Here is a 21279-nt window from a genome sequence, read left to right on the forward strand (position 1 = left end):
CCTCTAGGCCTCTGCCTGCTCTGCCAGCTGTACCTACTGGACCTTTGCCAAGTCCCACATTTAGTCCTCAATATCTGGAACTAGAGAAAATGAAACTTGAATTGGAGTTTAAGAGAATTAATACTCAAGCAGAACAAAGACACCAAGAACTGAATCAAGAACAAAGGCTCAGAGAAATGGAGCTCAAGCATGAGCTAGAGATGAAGAAATTGCCTGTTGAAAATGCTTCTCTCTCCGGATCATCTAGGAGTTCCAGTCCCAAAAGACCCTGAATGCCTAAAGAGCTTGTGGGTATGTATGAGCCTAAGTTGGATGTGTTGGATTGGTTGAGTCTGTTTGAGTATAATCATGGGCTCCAGAACATCACAGGAAATGAGTTACTTTCCTGGTTGTTCTCTAGGCTCCCCCCTGTTGCAACTGATGTGGTAATGGAGTTGGGGGAGGAGGATAAGAAGGATTATGAATGTGTGAAGCTAGCTTTGATAGTTAGATTTGGGAAGACCCCTTCCCAGTATCTTAAGAGGTTTAGGACCCTCAAAAAGCATGATGGTACCCCTTGGGCTACCTGGGTGAGTGAAAGTTTGAAGAACTTAGAGGGATGGATTAAGGGTTACAAGGTGAACACTTATGAGGGAATGAAGAATCTTGTGATGTTGGAGTCAATTTATGATGCCTGCTCTCCTGAGCTCAGACAGCACTTGGCTGATTCAAAGGAATTAGATTCCAGAAAACTAGCTAAGGCTGCTGACTTGTGGGTGGCTCACAAGGACTCTGGGGTAACTCAGAAAAAGGATGAGGGGAAACAGCCTAAAAAGGACTCCAAAGAGAATTCTAATAATTCCAATCCCAAAGAGGGCCCCGAACAAAACAATAAGGGTAAGCCACAAGGGAAACCGAATCAGGCTAGTGTACCTTCTGGTGCCAAACCAGGAGGTCAGAGCAAGCCACCATTCCAGAAAGCATTTGGTAAATGCTATGTTTGCAGCTCGCCTGACCATGTGAAAGGGGATCCCAGATGTAAGGGTAAACCTTCAGGGGTCCACACTGTCTCCTTAGCCTTTGCTCCAGAGGAGGAAGTACAGATGGCCAGTGGAAACTTTCTGGTACTAGCTGATGAACCCATTGGAGTCTCAGTTAGTGTTTCTTTAGTGTCTCTGGGGTTGTGGGAACAACAGAATTTAGATGTGTATAATTCTATCCCAGATAATACTAAAGAGTATTATAAGAACAGTGTCCAGGTGAATGGTCAGGAGACTCCTGCCATTAGGGACACTGGGGCCAGCACAACTGTGGTGGACAAATCGTTTTTTCAGACTGAGGATGTTGCTAAGGCACCAAAACGCCTCACCAGGGTAGCTGGAGGGCCTGTGCAGATGCTTCCCCAATTGCCAGTTCTCATCCAGTGTAATGACATGACTGTGACGATACCTGTCGGCATACAAAGTGAGGTACCAGGACGGGTTCTGTTGTGAAATGACCTGAAGACTCTTGGAGTAGTGTCAGATACCCCCAGACCTCCTAGTAAAAGGTTACAGGAGCTCACCAGAGCTGCAAGGGAGAGAACCATGAGGGGTACTCCCAAGGAGATGATGAAGAAGGATATCACTCCTACTCCACTGGAGGTACAACTTGCTATCTCTGAACAACAAAAAGCAAAGGGGAAACCCAAGACTTCTAGGAAACAGCCAGCAGCAAGCACTCCAGTGCTTCCAGCAAGGACTTCCCCTAGGTTGTCCAAAGTTACACCTGTAACTCCACCTCCAGCTGAGGCTGAGAGGGAGGTACAACCCTGTGTGGTTGAGCTAGACTCTGAAGAGGAGCTAGTGGAAGGCCAAGAACTCATTGGAGATCTGGATCCTGTTGACCATCCTGAGCTGCAGTCTTTAATGGCAGAAGGTGGACCCAACAGGGTAGACTTCAGTAAGGGACAGAGAGAATGTCCAAATCTGGAAGGTCTTTGCCAACAGGCAGCTTCTCAGGCTGATGGGCAAGTGCCTGGGAAGTATAGGTTGCACTAGGAAGATGGCCTCTTCTACAGTGAACCGACTGAGTCTGCACCTGGAGACTACAAGTGGCTTGTAGTACCCCAAGAAAACAGACAACAGTTCTTGCAACTAGCCCATGAGGTTCCTTTGGCTGGTCACCTGAGTTTCAAGAAGACTAAGGAAAGGCTCTCACTCTACTTTTATTGGCCAAAGATGGGGGCTGAGGTAGATCAGTTTTGCAAGAGCTGCCACACCAGCCAAACTTCTGGTAAGGTTGGTTCCAAGAATGTGGCACCTTTAGTGCCTCTCCCAGTAGAGGGAGTCACATTTGAGAGACATTGTTGGTCCCCTTGATCCTCCAACCTCCTCAGGCAACAGGTTTATCCTTGTTGTAGTAGACCATGCTACTAGATACGCTGAGGAAATTCCTATGAGGACTGTTACAGCTCAGTCTGTGGCTAAGGCCCTCCTTGGTATTTTTACCAGGGTTGGGTTTCCTAAGGAAGTAATCTCTGACAGGGGGTCAAATTTGATGTCCCACTACATGAAAGCCATGTGGAAAACCTGTGGGGTTACTTACAAATTCTCTACCGCATACCACCCTCAGACAAATGGATTGGTAGAAAGGTTCAACAGAACCATGAAGAGCATGATAAATGCTTTAGAAGATCCCCTTAAAAGAAAGTGGGACCTTCTACTGCCATGCCTTCTCTTTGCTTATAGAGAAGTCCCTCAGGAGGGAGTAGGTTATTCTCCCTTTGAACTTCTTTATGGCCATCCAGTCAGAGGTCCATTGGCCCTGATTAAGGAGGGGTTGGAGAGTGCTCCTTCCCCCAAGCCAGTCAGAGTGACTGACTATGTGATAGGTCTCCGGAGGAGAATGTCGCACATGATGGCAAAAGCTAGTGATAACCTGAAAGCTGGACAAGCTTTGGTCAAGCATTGGCATGATCAAAAGGCTAACATGGTTGAGTTCACTCAAGACCAGCTAGTTCTAGTTATGATCCCAACAAGGCAGAGGGCCTTGCAAGATAAATGGATGGGACCCTTCAAGGTTGTCGGTAAACTTGGAGAGGTAAACTATCTGGTGGACTTGGGCAATCCCAAGGAGGCTCCCAGAGTCTTCCACACCAACCGACTAAAGGCATATGTCTCCAGGCTTGAAGTAGGAGCCTTGCTTCTAGCTTCATCAGAAGAGGAAGAAGAAAGTGAAGCTCTCCCTGATCTCCTCAGAGGCTTACCCTTGGATGAAAAGATTGAAGGAGTATACCTCTCTTCAAATCTGACACCTGAGCAACAAGAGGAGTGTACATTTATGTTAAATCAGTTTGCCTCCCTGTTCTCACTTTCACCAGGCTTGACCCTTTGGGGCCAGCATGATATACTCACTGGTGACTGTCTGCCACTCAAAAGCAGAGGATATAGAATGTCAGAAAATGTAAGGACCCACATCAAAGGGGAGGTCAAGAAGATGCTTGATCTCGGGGTAATAGAGCCCTCTACTAGTCCATGGTCTAGCCCAGTTGTGTTAGTACCAAAAGCAGGATCCAAGGAACTGAGATTCTGTGTGGACTATAGAGCTCTTAATGCAGTCACCTAGACTGATGCCCACCCTTTTCCAAGGACAGATGAGTTGGTGGATAGACTTGGTTCAGCCAAGTTCCTCAGCACATTTGACCTTACGTCAGGCTATTGCCAAATAGCCCTAACAGACCATGCCAAGGAGAAAACTGCATTTTCTACCTCAGTTGGCTTATACCAATTTAAGGTTATGACTTTTGGACTGAAAAATGCACCTGCAACATTCCAAAGGATGGTAAATCAGGTTCTGGCTGGGATGGAGGTCTTCTGCATGGCATACTTGGATGACATTGCAGTATTTGCCAATCATGGGAAGAGCATGTTAACCACCTAGGACATGTTTTGCAGGCTCTTAGACAGTCCAGTCTGACCATAAAGGCAAGTAAATGCCAGATTGGACAGAGTAAAGTGGTCTACCTTGGGCATGAGGTAGGAGGTGGAGAAATAAGGCCTTTGCTCAGTAAGATTGAAGCTGTGCAAAATTGAACAACACCTACTACTCAAACCCAGGTGAGAGCCTTCCCAGGCCTCACTGGGTATTACAGGAATTTCATTGAGAACTATGGGACCATAGCTTCTCCACTGAATGTAATCTCCTCTCCAAAATGCCCTAAGAAGGGCAGATGGAATGAGGAGTGCAATCAGGCCTTTCAAAACCTGAAGAAAGCTCTTTGCCAAGCACCAGTACTGAGAGCTCCTGACTACCACCAAACTTTCATTGTGCAGACAGATGCTTCTAATGTAGGTATAGGTGCAGTCCTTAAGGTAGGGAGCACCCCATTTGCTTCATCAGCAGAAAGTTGAAGGATCCTGAGACAAGGTGGGCAACAATTGAAAGAGAATGTTTTGCTATTGTGTGGGCACTGAAGAAGTTTAGGCCATACTTGTATGGTTCTACTTTTGTCATTCAGACTGACCACCAACCCTTGAGATGGTTGATGCAAATGAAGGGGGAAAACCCAAAACTATTGAGATGGTCAATCTGCCTTCAAGGGTTTGATTTCACCATTGAGGACAGGTCAGGATGTCACCACCAAAATGCTGATGGTCTCTCTAGGATGTATGTCATCGACTAGAGGTATGAGAGTCATACAGGAGTGGATTAAGTCCTCCTGTCCCTTAGTCTGGGGGGGACGAGTGTTAGGGAGAATTCTCTGTATAGGATAATTTCCCAAACCTAGTGAATCCCCCAGCAGCTTTGCTGGATTTTTTTGGGTTTATTTTTTTCTCCTGTTAAGAGTGAGACTCTTTTTTTCTCACACTCTTAGACATGATTTGAGCTATTCTTTGACTTTGTAATGTGTTTTATGGGCTATGGGGTCTTTTACTCCATAGGGCTTCATGTGTTTTTGGTATGTGTGTTACACAGCAACCTCCGTGCAGTAACACTGGGGTGTCATAGTGACCCCCAACCATAGACTCCGCACCCTGGGACTGACTACTGTCTCCCAGGGCATGTAAAGTCACCATTGGCTTTACTAGTCCTAAATTGTGAACAGAACCAGTACAAACCATCATAGTGTGGACGTACTGGTAGGGGCATTTCGATTGCCCCTGGGTCTGTTGTTCGAGGGGGCACTGTGCAGTCCCCCCCTGATCGAGTTTTGGCTGGTGGCAGTGGATACTACTTTTTACATTCGACCGCGAATATATTCCTATGGGATTTTCCCATTGTTCGAGGCTACCACTTTTTAGAATAGCCTCAAACATACCGCCGGTTTATTAAATTAATATTAATTCACCGGTTGGGATTTTTTGCCAGAACGCGGTGCCAAAATGGCATCTGTGTTCGCTTTTGTAACTCTAACCCAAGTTGAGCCCTTTGTTCCACTTTTTGGCGGGCTTCTGCACAGAAGCCTCCAAAAGTGGTGCCACTCTGTCTGGGTCTACAGGATGTGTGGGAGGGGGGTTTAGGCACCCTGGACTGAGTTGCCTTGGCAACTCAAGTCGCACTCTTGTGTGATTGGCCCAGTGGTGAGCCGCCCGGCTCACCACTTAGCATGTTTGAGTGACAGCTAGGACTGATGAATGGGGGTTTTCTGCATAAAAGCAGGGCTTTGGGGACTGGAACTTGAGAAGTCGCCACAGGACCAAAGAATCCGAAGAGGGAGAAGCTGAGCCGACCTGCAGTGACGACACCACCAGTGGAGCCCTGCTGAACCGCCTCACCACTTCCCGACGACAGAGAAGATCTTCATCCCGGAGAGTCTTCTGCCTTTGAACTGGTGGGGATAACCAGTTCGCCCTCCTTTTCGCCTTCCTGGATCGTCTCGTTGTCGAATCGCCCGTGCCAAGCACCCCGGCGGCCGGATAGCCACGCTTCACCACTACCGCGAATAAAAGGGTAGTACCTTTTAACCGGGAAACTCTGTGGCTGGTTTCCGCCCTGGCAGTGCAACGACCTCCAGCTTTCCTCCACGTCAAGATCTTCTTTTCCCCTGGACGAAGCACCGACTTGCACCCGCTGCCAGGAACAACTGCCCCTGCCGGAGCTTTCTCACCATTTCAGGTACTGTGTCCCGCCTGGTCTCCCTTGCAACAGACTGTTCAAGGTGTCCCGTAAATCCTTGACTCTCTATCCTGGGGTGACCTGGGACCTGTTAACTAACTTTTTCTGAACTGATCCAACCCTTTTTGAACTATCTGCAAAGACTTTTGAAGTAACATTTAACTGTGTGATCTTGGACACATTCCGCCTTGCTCTCTCCAAGAGTGGGCCTGGCCTATGAACTTTCTTGCTCTACAGTAGACTCTACCTTTTTCTGTTTTGCTGTGGTTATTTTAAAAGTGTTGGTATTGTGTGTTTTCCTAATTCTGCCTTTTCCCTCCCTTTTTAATTAACTTATTGGAGTGCCATTTTAGGTTAAGCGCTCACCTCTGTCTGCAAATAAGTGGTGTTTTAACTAACACTTGTTCAAAAAGTAATCAGGGATGTACATATATTGATAGTGACTGTGTTTGAACTTGCTTGCCATATTAGTGTTAGTGTATTTTTATAAGTGTGTTTTTAAATAAATAATTATATACTTTTATACCAAAGCTCTGGTCAGTGTTTGCTTGTGCTACTGTATTTTGGTACCTATTTTGTATACTCTATTTACTGTCTAACTCTTCTTGAGAAAAGTCTGGCTGCTCAGCCACAGCTACCAGGTAAATCTGGGTGGTACAGACTGCTACCAATTGGGTTTACTGCCAACACCTGTAGTCCTAAGCCTTTTGCAGTGGTCCCTAAGGGAACTGCACAGGTTTCTGCCTAACAATCGACTCTTGAGTTTCAGCTCCAGGACCTTCGAATGTATTCAGGAACACCAGCTGAGTCCACCAATCATGACCCATGCACCATTCAAACCTGGGGGCTGGTTGTCCAATGGGAAAAGCCAGTCTAAACTGGTTTCAGTCAGCCACACTGCAGGAGAAAGGACAGGGGAGTATCGGTCACCTTCCCCACTTCCTGTCCTGCCATTCACTCAGAGACCCATCGCAGCTTTTGCTTAGGAAGCCTGGCAAAGACAAAGGGACCAAAGAACCCTCCCCTACCGAGAAAGGTAGAAGACGACATCATAAAGGACAAGTCATCTTGTTCAGGACTTAAAAAGGTACAGGGAGAAGAGAGAGTCATAAGCTACCTCTATTACACCGTTTAGGCTGCGGTAGGTTTTCAAAAGGCAGGAAGCTAGTTTTTAAATGCTAGCTATCAAAAGTCACAAAAAATGGGAGAGGATAGAAATTTTTGTTTATTCAGACATACATATAGAATATAGAATTCATAGTAAAGAATACATAGTTTGAAACGAACGAAAGATCACATGCAAGCCTCGTTTGGCTCGTAACAGAAAAACACAAAAAATGGAAATGAGTACAAAACTGTTGTTACATCACAGTTTGGTAGGTGAGGGTTAGTAACATGTATTGTGGATTTCAAATACTACAATCAGATAGGTAGTATGTCGTAGTGCTAGACACATTGTTATGGGTGTTTCTGGTTCGGCGGGTATTCAACCTTCACTGAGTAGAAATGTTCACAGATGAAGGGTCCGAACATTCATCAGGACGTGTTTGGGAACGCCTATTGGGAGGGAGAGGAAAGTATGTCAAGGGGAATTGTGACCACACGGGGGAATCCGTATGAAAAAAGTACTGCACTATAGGAAACCTACCTATGTTCTGTCAACGGTTGAATTGAATTCAGGAAGACAATTAGATTGGTCTGGTATTCATGGAGGTAATCTACAATAGGAAAAAGATGGCAATGAATGCGCCTGGATGGTATGAAGGATCATACTTAATGGAACAAATAACGAGAGTATAGCATACCTTGGTTGATGGTATGCGGTCCAAAATGGAAATGTTTTTTCGAATTGTTTTATCACACGGGTACAATTGCCGTGTACTTGGATGTTTATTCAGGTTAGAAACTTTGCCTATGCCGCTGTGTAGGAAGGAAAAGGATATATTTTACTGGCTAAAGTGGTGTTTTTGCCTGGTGCTTAAAAACGATTTAAAGAGAAGTGTCCTTATTGTTTAAAAGGGCTCAAAAAGGGTGGTATCGTGTTGAATTGTGATTTCCGTGGTCATTATCAATAAAAAACCGGGATTTTACGGTGCAGAACCTGAGAATATCCAGTAAAGCGTGAGGGAAGTTCACGTCTGTACTGTCTATTGTTGGTTGTACGTGATTATGGTAGTAGTTAGGGCTAGGGCCTGCCATCCGATTAGGTATGTGCTCGCGGTGCGGCAGTGGTTTGGGCTAAAGTATGCCAAACAAGATGGTGGAATTTAGTTTGAGCTAAATAATCGCGGTGCGGTTCTGTATTAACAATGATCTTAGCTAAGTGATTGATGGGTCATAGCGGGCTCGATTTCTTACCTGAAAAAGGATCGTGAGGCGGATAAACATCTACCTTGCGAATCCGGAAACCAAATGATTACTAATGGAGACGGCACGTAGTGTAAATACAATTATGGCCGGTGTGGCGCATGCGTAATGGCGGCATTACTGGGGATGCTATGTTTTGGAAAAAGGGGCGCGCATGCGTCATGAGTTGATTTGTACACATGGGCGATGATGAGGACACTAATTGGTAATAGTGTAAAAAGCAAAGTGGTGGCAAAACAAGGGTGACTTCATGTAATAAAGTTAGTCTAACTGAATGACATGGACATTCTTTAGGAGTAAAAAACACAAAACACAGATGGTTATTACGACAGATTAATTTACATTTGAGTGGTGCGTGTTGCATAAACAGGCATTTTGGTCTCGTCGTGCAGAAAAAGAAGGCAAGAAAACATCTTTGTTTGGGATACACGATTAAAGCATTACAGTTTGAAAAGACAAAAACCATAATTTGTATTCAGGCGGGGTGAGACCAGTGGTTTGTTGTTAAAATACTTCACAAGGCATGTTAAAAGAAAACATATGACAAACTTTGCTAGAAATAGGGATTTATTTGAAGAAAAGATTCCATTCAATGGCTATATTAAGGCCTTGTTTGACAGAATCGAGACGGAAAATCCATTTCTGCTCTAGCTTTCGAAGTGAGAGGTCTCTATCGCCACCTCTGAATGGGTTTCTGGCTATTTCTAGAACAAACCAGAAAATGTCATTGTGGGTGTGATGTTTCTCTTGGAAGTGTGCCACCATAGGTTTGTCGGTAACAGCATTTTTGATGCATGAGCGATGTTCACAAATACGTTGTCTGACTTCTCTCTTACATTTGCCGATGTATAGCAAATTGCAGGGGCATTGAATTGCGTATACTGTCCATTTGCTTTTACATTTGGTGAATGACTCGAAATTCCAATTTTTTCCATTTAGATCAATGGATTTCATGTTTTTTGTCAGAGAACAGACTGAGCATGAGCCGCATCTGAAGTGTCCTTTGACGGCAGGTAGATTCCATAGGGTGAGTTGTTCTTTTAGCTTGGTCGGTTCTGTATAGGTATTTACCAAACGATCTTTAAGATTTCTGCTCTGTTTAAATGCAAAACGGGGTTTGGTGGGTTTAAATGAATCTGTTTGGAGAATGTTCCAATGTTTAAGTATAGTTTTCTTTATTTGATTGCTGAGTGAAGAGAAGGTAGTGACACAAGTGATTTTGTACTTGCAAGGCTCTCGTGGGGACGGTTCAAGGCATGATTCTCTGCTTCTGTTTTTTGCTCGTTTGCTGGCTTGACAGATCGTGTGGTTGGGGTAGCCTCTTTCTTTAAGTCTTGTCGTAAGTTCTCTGCTAGTTGTTTTGAAATCTTCTCGTTTCGTACAGTTACGCCTTAGTCGCAGAAATTGGCCAAATGGGAGATTTTCTTTGAGACTAGGAGGGAGGAAGCTCTTAAATTCCAGAAGTGTATTTTTGGCTGTTGGTTTCCTGTAGAGGGTTGTTGCTAGGGTGTTGGTGGTGGTTTTGTAGACTGTGAGGTCTAGAAATGGAATAGAGTGTTTGTCTGCCTGAATTGTGAACTTGATGCAGGGATCTTGATTGTTGAGCCATGTGAAGAAACATTTTAGTTCTGTATTATTTCCTTTCCATGTCATGAAAATATTATAGATGTACCTGATCCAGAAGCTAATTTTTTCTTTGAAAGGGTTATTGATGTCATAGATACATTTGTTTTCAAAAAAGTCCATGAACAGGTTGGCTACGTCTGGTGCGAAAGTTGCTCCCATTGAGGTCCCGTGACATTGTTGGTAGAAAGATGTTTCGTAAATGAAGTAGTTTTCGGTTAACGCAATGCGGATGCATTCAAGAATGAAAGACGTAGGTGGTTCCATATTGGTTCTTTTATCAAGGTATGTGGCCAACACATCGATGCATTCGTGTTGGGGAATGCTAGTGTATAGTGACTCGACGTCCAGGGTCACTAAAAATTCTTCTTCATTGGTGGTTAGGGTGTCAAGTTTTTTGATGGTCGAGGTAGTGTCTTGCACTTAGGACCTCATTTGTTTAATGAATGGGCGTAGAAAGTAGTCAATGTATATTGACAGCGGTTCTAAGACAGATCCTATACCTGCTACTATAGGACGACCTGGTGGATTCTCTGTGTCTTTGTGGATCTTTGGTAGTAGATAAAATGCAGGTAGTATCGGATGACGGTTTATCAGGAATAATTTTTCATCATCGTCTATCCAGCCTTCTTGGAGTGCATGGCACATAAGACTTTCTATTTCGTTAAGGAGTCTGGTGGTAGGATCGGCCGGTATCTGGCGATAGAACTTGGTATTGTTGAGATGTTTAAGGACTTCTGTGTCGTATAAAGTTTTGGCCCATAGGACGATACCTCCGCCTTTGTCGGCAGGTTTAATCAGAAAAGTGAGATTGTTTTCAAGGTTTTTCAGGGCTGTGCGTTCGTTTTTATTGAGATTGTCGGGGTATCTGATGTTTTTTTAGAAGAGTTTGTTAGTTTCTAGAAGGATATGGTTTTCGAAAGCCAGAATTTCTGGGCAGACCATGTGAGATAGTGGAGTAAAAGTCGAAGGCGGTCTTAAGCCAGTGGATTTTGGAGGGTCTTTTTCTGGTTTGTTGATGAAGAAGAATTTAAGTCTGATAGTCCAGAAGAATTTGCGGAGTTCGACTTCCGTTTGGAATCTGTTGCCTGGTGTAGTGGGGACGAAACTTAGTCCTTTGCTTAGAACATTGGTTTCTTCGTGGGTTAGGATGTGGTCGCTGAGATTAAAGATGGGTATTACCATGATTGGTTCCCTGGGGCCATCCATTGCTGTGTTCGCATGGGGTGTTGTTGATATAGTCTCGGTTGGCCTTGTTGTCCCCGTCCCTGAAAAAGGGTGTTGTTGATTTGAACTTGAAGGTGCAGATGCTGTGGAACTGGAGTCGCTATTGGACCCACTACTGTTGGAGCTATTGGAAAAAGTTACAAATTTCTTCTGAGGTCGACGTGGATTACGTGTGTTTTGTTGAGGGTTTTGGTTTATCTGATTGTAGAAACCAGGTACTAGGTATGGGTATGTTCTTTCTTCTTTGTAATTCTTAACGTCGTTTTGTAGCTTCCAGAGTTTCTTGTCGATGGTGAATTTTTCAAATTTTTTAATTTCTTCTTTGATTTTTTCAAGTTGTATTTTGATGTCTGGGATTATGTTTTCTGTTTTGATTTTCTCTTCGAGAGTTTTGAGTGCTTCTTTTTGGCTTTTGGTTTCTTCTTCTGTGGTTTCTATGAACAGGATTACCCAGTCACGGGAGCATTTATTGCCCACTCCACTGAATTTTGTCATGAACTGGGGGTTGTCGAGAAAGACTCTTGGAATGTTCTTAACCTGGAGACCTTCTGGGATCACGCCTGCTTTCAGGTATTCGAGCATTAGATGCCCGGGGTACTCAGTTCTTATGAGTTTCTTTTTCTTTGCAAATGGAGTATCAAGGTCATTATTTGAGGGATTCTGGACTGGTGTGAAAACCGGAGATTTGTTGCCCAGCAGTGAGGGTGTTTCTAGGAGTTTTTTATATAAATCGTCAGTAAAACTAACGATATTGACATTTTCCATTTATTTGGATAGACAATTAATGAAGCCCAACAACCAAAGGGTTGTCCTAGAGACTATAGAAAAAAGGGGGCTAGTTGCCTTCTTTTTTGTTAAAGAGGGGCTTGACTCAAAAAGGCGTTAATTACAGGGAGAAGAGAGAGTCATAAGGTACCCCTATTACACCGTTTAGGCTGCGGTAGGTTTTCAAAAGGCAGGAAGCTAGTTTTTAAATGCTAGCTATCAAAAGTCACAAAAAATGGGAGAGGATAGAATTCATAGTAAAGAATACATAGTTTGAAACGAAAGATCACATGCAAGCCTCATTTGGCTTGTAACAGAAAAACACAAAAAATGGAAATGAGTACAAAACTGTTGTTACATCACAGTTTGGTAGGTGAGGGTTAATAACATGTATTGTGGATTTCAAATACTACAATCAGATAGGTAGTATGTCATAGTGGTCAACACATTGTTATGGGTGTTTCTGGTTCGGCGGGTATTCAACCTTCACTGAGTAGAAATGTTCACAGATGAAGGGTCCGAACTTTCATCAGGACGTGTTTGGGAACGCCTATTGGGAGGGAGAGGAGAGTATGTCAAGGGGAATTGTGACCACACGGGGAAATCCGTATGAAAAAAGTACTGCACTATAGGAAACCTACCTATGTTCTTTCAACGGTTGAATTGAATTCAGGAAGACAATTAGATTGGTCTGGTATCCAAGGAGGTAATCTACAATAGGAAAAAGATGACAATGAATGCGCCTGGATGGTATGAAGGATCATACTTAATGGAACAAATAACGAGAGAATAGCATACCTTGGTTGATGGTATGCGGTCCAAAATGGAAATGTTATTTCGAATTGTTTTATCACACGGGTACAATTGCCGTGTACTTGGATGTTTATTCAGGTTAGAAACTTTGCCTATGCCGCTGTGTAGGAAGGAAAAGGATATATTTTACTGGCTAAAGTGGTGTTTTTGCCTGGTGCTTAAAAACGATTTAAAGAGAAGTGTCCTTATTGTTTAAAAGGGCTCAAAAAGGGTGGTATCGTGTTGAATTGTGTTTTCCGTGGGCATTATCAATAGAAAACCAGGATTTTACGGTGCAGAACCTGAGAATATCCAGTAAAGCGTGAGGGAAGTTCACGTCTGTACTGTCTTTTGTTGGTTGTACGTGATTATGGTAGTAGTTAGGGCTAGGGCCTGCCATCCGATTAGGTATGTGCTTGCGGTGCGGCGGTGGTTTGGGCTAAAGTATGCCAAACAAGATGGTGGAATTTAGTTTGAGCGAAATAATCGTGGTGCGGTTCTGTATTAACAATGATCTTAGCCAAGTGATTGATGGGTCATAGCGGGCTCGATTTCTTAACTGAAAAAGGAGCGTCAGGCGGATAAACATCTACCTTGCGAATCTGGAAACCAAATGATTACTAATGGAGACGGCACGTAGTGTAAATACAATTACGGCCGGTGTGGCGCATGCGTAATGGCGGCATTACTGGGGACGCTATGTTTTGGAAAAAGGGGCGCGCATGCATCATGAGTTGATTTGTACGCATGGGCGATGATGAGGACACTAATGGGTAATAGTGTAAAAAGCAAAATGGTGGCAAAACAAGGGTGACTTCATGTAATAAAGTTAGTCTAACTGAATGCCGCCATTACGCATGCGCCACACCGGCCGTAATTGTATTTACACTATGTGCCGTCTCCATTAGTAATCATTTGTTTTCCGGATTCGCAAGATAGATGTTTATCCGCCTCACGCTCCTTTTTCAGGTAAGAAATCGAGCCCGCTATGACCCATCAATCACTTAGCTAAGATCATTGTTAATACAGAACCGCACCGCGATTATTTCGCTCAAACTAAATTCCACCATCTTGTTTGGCATACGTTAGCCCAAACCACCGCCGCACCGCAAGCACATACCTAATCGGATGGCAGGCCCTAGCCCTAACTACTACCTTAATCACGTACAACCAACAATAGACAGTACAGACGTGAACTTCCCTCACGCTTTACTGGATATTCTCAGGTTCTGCACCGTAAAATCCCGTTTTTTTATTGATAATGCCCACGGAAATCACAATTCAACACGATACCACCCTTTCTGAGCCCTTTTAAACAATAAGGACACTTCTCTTTAAATCGTTTTTAAGCACCAGGCAAAAACACCACTTTAGCCAGTAAAATATATCCTTTTCCTTCCTACACAGCGGCATAGGCAAAGTTTCTAACCTGAATAAACATCCAAGTACACTGCAATTGTACCTGTGTGATAAAACAATTCGAAAACACATTTCCATTTAGGACCGCATACCATCAACCAAGGTATGCTATACTCTCGTTATTTGTTCCGTTAAGTATGATCCTTCATACCATCCAGGTACATTCATTGCCATCTTTTTCCTATTGTAGATTACCTCCATGGATACCAGACCAATCTAATTGTCTTCCTGAATTCAATTCAACCGTTGACAGAACATAGGTAGGTTTCCTATAGTGCAGTGCTTTTTTCATACGGATTCCCCCGTGTGGTCACAATTCCCCTTGACATACTCTCCTCTCCCTCCCAATAGGCGTTCCCAAACACATCCTGATGAAAGTTCGGACCCTTCATCTGTGAACATTTCTACTCAGTGAAGGTTGAATACCCGCCGAACCAGAAACACCCATAATAATGTGTCGACCACTATGACATACTACCTATCTGATTGTAGTATTTGAAATCCACAATACATGTTACTAACCCTCACCTACCAAACTGTGATGTAACAACAGTTTTGTACTCATTTCCATTTTTTGTGTTTTTCTGTTACAAGCCAAACGAGGCTTGCATGTGATCTTTCGTTTCAAACTATGTATTCTTTACTATGAATTCTATATTCTATATGTATGTCTGAATAAACAAAAATGTCTATCCTCTCCCATTTTTTGTGACTTTTGATAGCTAGCATTTAAAAACTAGCTTCCTGCCTTTTGGAAACCTACCGCAGCCTAAACGGTGTAATAGGGGTAGCTTATGACTCTTCTCCCTGTAATTAACGCCTTTTTGAGTCAAGCCCCTCTTTAACAAAAAAGAAGGCAACCAGCCCCCTTTTTTCTATACTTAAAAAGGTACAGCCACCATTGAGGGTAAATGGTGACCATCATGTCCCCTACCGCAGCTGCAAAGACAGCCTCTGACAAAAGTCCACAAAACGTGCAAAAATGTATGCTGCCACCAGCCTGAACAGGGAGCTTGTCACAGTAACCAAAAAGGTACTGGAGAGCCGAGAAAGGGGATACATTCTATCCCCTCAGCACGCCACATACTGTGAATTAACCAAGGGAAAATAAAGAAACGCTCAGGTCGAAGCTCTAGGAGCACCCAGCAACACTGCACAGAAAGTGCTGTGTGCTGCTTTAGTAAAATGTAGATGCCAGAAAAGTTGGTGGAAAGCAGGAGTCCAAAAGGAAATACCAAAAGGGTTCCCAAAAGAAGAGTAAAAGAAAGAGTGTGGAGAGTGCGGAAAAAGGTTCCAATTCACTCTGGAGAACTACAAAAAAAAATCCAGTGGTCCAGCAAAATGTGCTGGGGCACTCGCAGTCACAGAGAATTTCACACAAAAAGGAAAATCTACTCTAACACTTGCCTTAATTTTGTCTTCTCTTTAGCCATTCAAGAGAGGTTGCAGGAGGGCCCTCTGCCTGCGAGCCATGCTAAGCTGCTCTCTTCTCTGGCCAGTATCCTCCTGGAGAGAATGGGGGGTTCCTCAGGGGCAGTAAGTATCTAGGAGCCTCTTGAAACATTGAAGCCTTCCTAGGCGGAGGTGCATTCCCTGGATAAATTATCCACATTGTATGGTGCAGACAGCTCTACATAGACTTCTAGCTCAGTTGTAAGCGTTGGAGCAATTTTAACACACACATTTCTTTGCTGTTCTCTTTAGCTCTACAGCCTCTTCCTGCTGGCTGCTGCGCAGCCCCTGCGGACTGGATGCGGACCAGCGGTCTGGTCTGCAGCCATAGATGCTGGAAATGCAGCCATAAAACGGTATGACATTGTGTGCTTTTGTTATTGTAATTAGGGTGTAATGTACCATGTCTCTCTGCCAGCTTGCCATGAAAATCTGCTGTATTTAGGGAAAACCAAAATAGAGAATGATGAAACACACTGGTCATGGGTGTTGTCTGCTTTAGGGTGTCTGAAGAGGAAGATAAGAGCATGATGTGTAAGAGATGAGAGGTGATGACACAATGGCACAGGGAGATGAGAAGTGTGAGGACAATGAGACGATGGTGAGTTCTAAGGGAGTGATCAGTTTGGGATGATGAGGTAATGATTAGTGGCCGATAAGGGTGAGCTTAGTCAAGCATAATAGATAAATGAGAGGTTGGGGAGTACGGGATGATGGTGAATCGTCTGGGAGATGACTGGAAAAATAAATGAGTGGTGTGGGAGAGAGGAGTATGAGGTAAGGTGGAGATCAAGAGTGATGAATGGCCAATGACAGGCATATAAGAAATAGATGTGCAGGAGTTGAATAGTGATGAAGGACTGTTGAGAGTGTAATGAGTGGGAGATTAGTGTGATAGATATGGGAGTCAAGATTGAAGTCAATAAGTCTGTAACCCTTCAACTCTCCCCTCCTGCATTGGTGGAGTTTCTGCACTGACTAATACTACCTCAAATTTTGGTTCCTGTGACAGGTATGGAGGGGCAGAACCTGGAGACCGGACCATGGTGAGTTGAATGTGTGGTTGCAGCATATTGTGGTAATGGTCCTGTTTGGACCCCCTTGACCTCAAACTTCAGAGAGAAACTGACCCTAAGACGTTGGAAGTAGTTAAAAACAATGACCAGAGCTAAACACATCTCACACTAATAGGAATTAATCTGGCTTTTATAAAAGGCGCAGGAAGAGTAAATATCCTTTATCGGATCTCACCCACCAACATTCACATTCTTTGCTGTCCTACAAAGCATGCCATTTAAAGTACCCAAGTGTTTCTGTGGCACAGAAGCAAGAACCATGCAACAGTTTGAGGGGATTGGAAGGATGCAGTGTTTCACTAAATATTTCCTAATTGGCGATTAGGGGTTCAGCCCCATCTAGCTAAATCACCTGTAGACTCTTGGCATTTTAAGAGTTCAGAAGAGACCTGAACTCTTTCCCTGGTGGGAGATTGAGTACCTAGGCATTCATTTCTCCTATATTGAATGGAGGATAGCATTGGATCTGCTACTCTCTTCTTGGTAGGGATGAGTAGGGTGGCTTCCCCTTCCCGCTCTCTGCCAAGGTCACATCAGGCTCTAGGAACATGGATAACCAATGCGAGGGGGCTTCATCTGCTTTGGAGGACTTTACTCTCTAGCACCTTCAATCCATCACCTTTCATGGACACTTAAATCCCTGGCAACTGGAGGTGATGCAGCTCACTGCGTGGCTAAGTGAAAAGCATGGAAACATCTCTGGTGACTAGAGCTATGTAAAGAGTACATAGAACAAATAATATAAGCCACCTAGAAGCCATTTTATATGCTCAGAATCATTGGTCTTCGAATGTGTTCTTTCCATGCCTGTTTTACATCTACAACATGTGAACAGCTAACTGTACTGTCTTTACCAAGCATGTCTCAATAAGCCAAACACATAATGGAAAAGGGAGACTGAAAACAGGTAGCACATAATGAATAAAGGAAAGGGTGGACAATAAGTAATTCCTGATTATTTGTACATGGAATGGAACACGGCTCCAGGTGCTTACCTATCTACTTATAGACGTGGGAGGATACAGTGACTGACCTCAGTGAATTAGAGACTGTTGGGTGTGAGGGTCTAGGAGTAAGAGACAGACACAAAGGTAGTATGTTGATTGTAAAAGACTTTTATTAACAACTAAAAATGGGGGAAATTGGAGGAAACCCTAACTAGCCCAATCTCTAAAAGGTGTTTCCCTGCCTCAACAAAACTAGCTAATGAAACTGTGTGAGAATGTCCAAAGAAAAGTTTGCCATCCTGTCTCCAAATCCTAACCTAACCCTCACAAGCTAAATTCAAATTAATGTGCAAGGGTAAATGTTTTTTCACTGCCGACCTGCAACTTAAACATAGAAGGTGTATGAAAACAAGTAAACGTTCCTCAAAATATAAGGGCTTGGATCCTTTTCTCAGTACCCCCTCCTTGGTTTACTCTCCTGACAGGTGGGTAGCACAACCTTCTCATTCCCCCACAGTATTGGTTTACTCTCCTGCCAAGGTCTCTGAATGTTCCTTGAATATGCAAGCTTCGTATTCGTTGGTATTATGGTTTGGGGTATTTGTCCCCCATATAGGTCCCAGACCCCCTTCACTTGGTTAGCTTCCCAGCTCTCTTTTTCTTCAAGCCACAGCCTTGGTTGACTCCCCTTCAAAGGTCTGGAAATCTCTCTTGCATGTGTAAAGTTTTTATTCCTCTTTGTTAGTGGTTGAGGCTTATTTCCCCAGCGTGGTTTCCAGACCCCCTTCACGTGTATGTTCTCACAGTTCTCTTTATCTATCGACCACAGTCTTGGTTTAGTCTCCTGCCAACCTCTGTGGGTGCTGCTTAAATATGCAAAGTTCATATTTCTCACTGTTTAGTGTGTATCTTCCCACCATGGGTCCCAGGCACCCTTAGTGCAATATTCTGCCTCTTTTGTTTCTCATACGTCTTGCCTCCAGCCTCCTGCCTCCTCTGGGTCTCCCCAACCTTGGAATCAGCCACCCTGGTAGCTGTAGGGTTTGGGCCTTCCCTCTTGGGTTGCTTGTGGGTCTCCCAGGGGCTTTGGCGGTTTCATGGGCTTTCGGCATCCTCGCCGACCTTCTACGTGCTTCTTCTGCTGTTCGGTGTCCGTCTCCCTGCACTCTTGCGGCTCGTGTTACTGGCAAGCAGCTGTCCTTCACTCTGGTCTGCTTTCCGTGCTGTGAGCCTTCTCGAGTGCGATTCTCTCCGGGACACAATGTTCTTCTCCCTCTGGCTGGCCTCCGAGTACCTGAAGCCTCTCTTGGTCCGACCATGGATCAAGAACGACGATGCCATCCTGCAGTTCTCTCTCTGCCTTTGAATGACAGTGGGCCAATCGTTTCTTACAAAGGCTAGAGCGTGTACTGTCATTTGTGCTGGTAATCATCATTACTTGTGGCCTCTTCCTCATCTGGTATGTATTGCAAACAGTACATGGGCTTTCTGGTAATGTGGCGAAGGATGGGTTTTGAGCGAAGGTGGGAGGGTGAAAGGGATATTGTTTTCTCCCAAGCTGATCACTACTCTCAATGAGGTCCTCCCTCCCATGAGAGCATCCCGCTGAGCACCACCACAAGGGGGAATATTGGGTAGTGGCCTCACATCCCTGGCCTCATGGAAAGGGGCTCCCCATCTAAAGCAGTGATGACACCTTGAGATTCGGATAAGTCATGAGCACCAACAACAAACCCAATGGGAGTAGGTGAGGAGTGACCCTCAGACCGGTGCCCAGAAGCATGCAGGTCAGCCCATACACAAATGGGAGGGTGTTTGAAGAGTTTCTCAGAACCAACACTGGTGTGTAGTTCTGGAAAACCATCCTAGTGGACCTGCAAGGGATTTTCACACTTTGACCTAACCACACTCTCTGGGTAGTGTAGGCAGAGCACCAAGACTTAAATTTAGGAGATTAGGGGTTTGGTGGCAGGCTTAGTTAACATTGAATAAAGTTGACAACTAATTGAATGAACCCACATATGTGTATAGATGTGCCATGCATTAAAAGTAAACATTATTGATCACCAGGTAAAAGCAGACAGCCCCTAATTTAGTATACACATAGTGAAATTCAGCAAAGCAAGACAGAACTATTTAAACCAAAGTGGCAGGTAAACCCCAATACAAATGTAAACAGTCAAAACCATGTTCTGTACAATTATAAGGTTAAAGGGCTTCTCATGCTTTTAAACCTTCTATAACATCAGTGCGGTTTGCTAAACATACTCCAATACTTCAACCACAAGGATGTCGGACCATACCGCAATGATGATCCCCAATGAGGGTGAAACATGTGTGTTTGTATCCTTGAGAGCTGTGCCTTGGGGTGATAAAGCTACATATGATATAGTGCTGCCCCCCTACAAGACCAAGAAAATATATTTGAAAGAAAATGAACTGGACACATTCTACAACAGACTTCAGTCAGCAAAATAATCCATAAATGACTAACTGCCTTTTACACTCTGGCCCACCCATGTCTGTTTGGCACAGTGAAGGGCCAACTCATTCTCCACTGCCATGGACCAAAGATTAAGGAAATACTGTGGATGTGCAATAATCCAACTTGGGAACAATCACTCACCATAGCCAAAACCATAGAATATGTGTTGCAATTAATGGAGGCAGCCAATCAGTCGACCTCCAAGGGAGTTTCTAGGGTTGTTAGGATACTGTCAATGTGCAGAAGAAGGCAACTGACCAGGGGGTGTCATGGTGGTTGGCAAAGACTTATTATATTAAAGAACCTAGCTACCCCTAACTCCAAGAGGGGTTTCCCTGCTATAAACTAAAAACGAAAGGGGTCTGTCAGAATGTCCGTAACTGAAGAAAGCACTGTCCCGAGTCAAAACTTTACCTCTATCGCTTATACTATAACTAAAGAGTCAAGTTCTCTCACCAGGAGAAGGACTCCCTTCTCCTGGTGTTTCAAAAGAAAGTCTCTTCAGGACTCCAATCAATACCAGGTGGAAAGACTCACTTCCCCTGGTCTTGGTTTACACACAATTCTAGACATGGCCAGGAGGAATGACTCCCTTCCTCTGACTTCTATGATAATATTCAAGCTGGATCCAGGGGGAATGGCTTCCTTCCCCTGGATAGTGGTTTCACCAGCAGTTCCAGTTGTGTCCAGGGGGAAAGACTTTCTTCCCCTGGATGTCAGTAACAACAAAGTTCCAATTGTGTTAGTAGCAATAACGTTCCAATTGTGTCCAGGGGGAATGACTCCCTTCCCCTGTCTTCTTAGGTAACTTTCGCAACATTTAGTTGCAACGTTCCAATTGTGTCCAGGGGGAATGAAACTTCCCCTGGATGTTTAGAGGGTTCCTCCCTCCAACCTTGTACTTGTTTGGGTCCCATACCCTGTTCACTCCCCCTTTCTTGTCAGGCCCACTTGGTTTACTGTCCTGCCAAGTACTGCAACGAGCAGGATGACTCATGTGCTGATATTCATTACTTTGATTTGGGTCCCAGACACTGCTTTCTAGTCTTCT

General features: G+C 44.2%; 1 protein-coding gene across 9 annotated transcripts in view; it reads left to right on the forward strand.

The window, feature by feature from the left end:
- The window catches only part of TKFC (triokinase and FMN cyclase), a 1395923-nt gene that overhangs the window by 1314031 nt on the left and 60613 nt on the right, over positions 1–21279 (forward strand). For all 9 annotated transcript variants that reach the window (XM_069623835.1, XM_069623836.1, XM_069623839.1 and 6 more), the window contains 3 exons: positions 15698–15804; positions 15973–16076; positions 16733–16766. In XM_069623835.1, coding sequence (XP_069479936.1) covers positions 15698–15804; positions 15973–16076; positions 16733–16766 — 245 coding nt within the window. The remainder of the gene's footprint in view (positions 1–15697; positions 15805–15972; positions 16077–16732; positions 16767–21279) is intronic.

The sequence above is a fragment of the Ambystoma mexicanum genome, chromosome 11 (genome assembly GCF_040938575.1).
Source record: "Ambystoma mexicanum isolate Mex_15411 chromosome 11, UKY_AmexF1_1, whole genome shotgun sequence".
NCBI lineage: Eukaryota > Metazoa > Chordata > Amphibia > Caudata > Ambystomatidae > Ambystoma > Ambystoma mexicanum.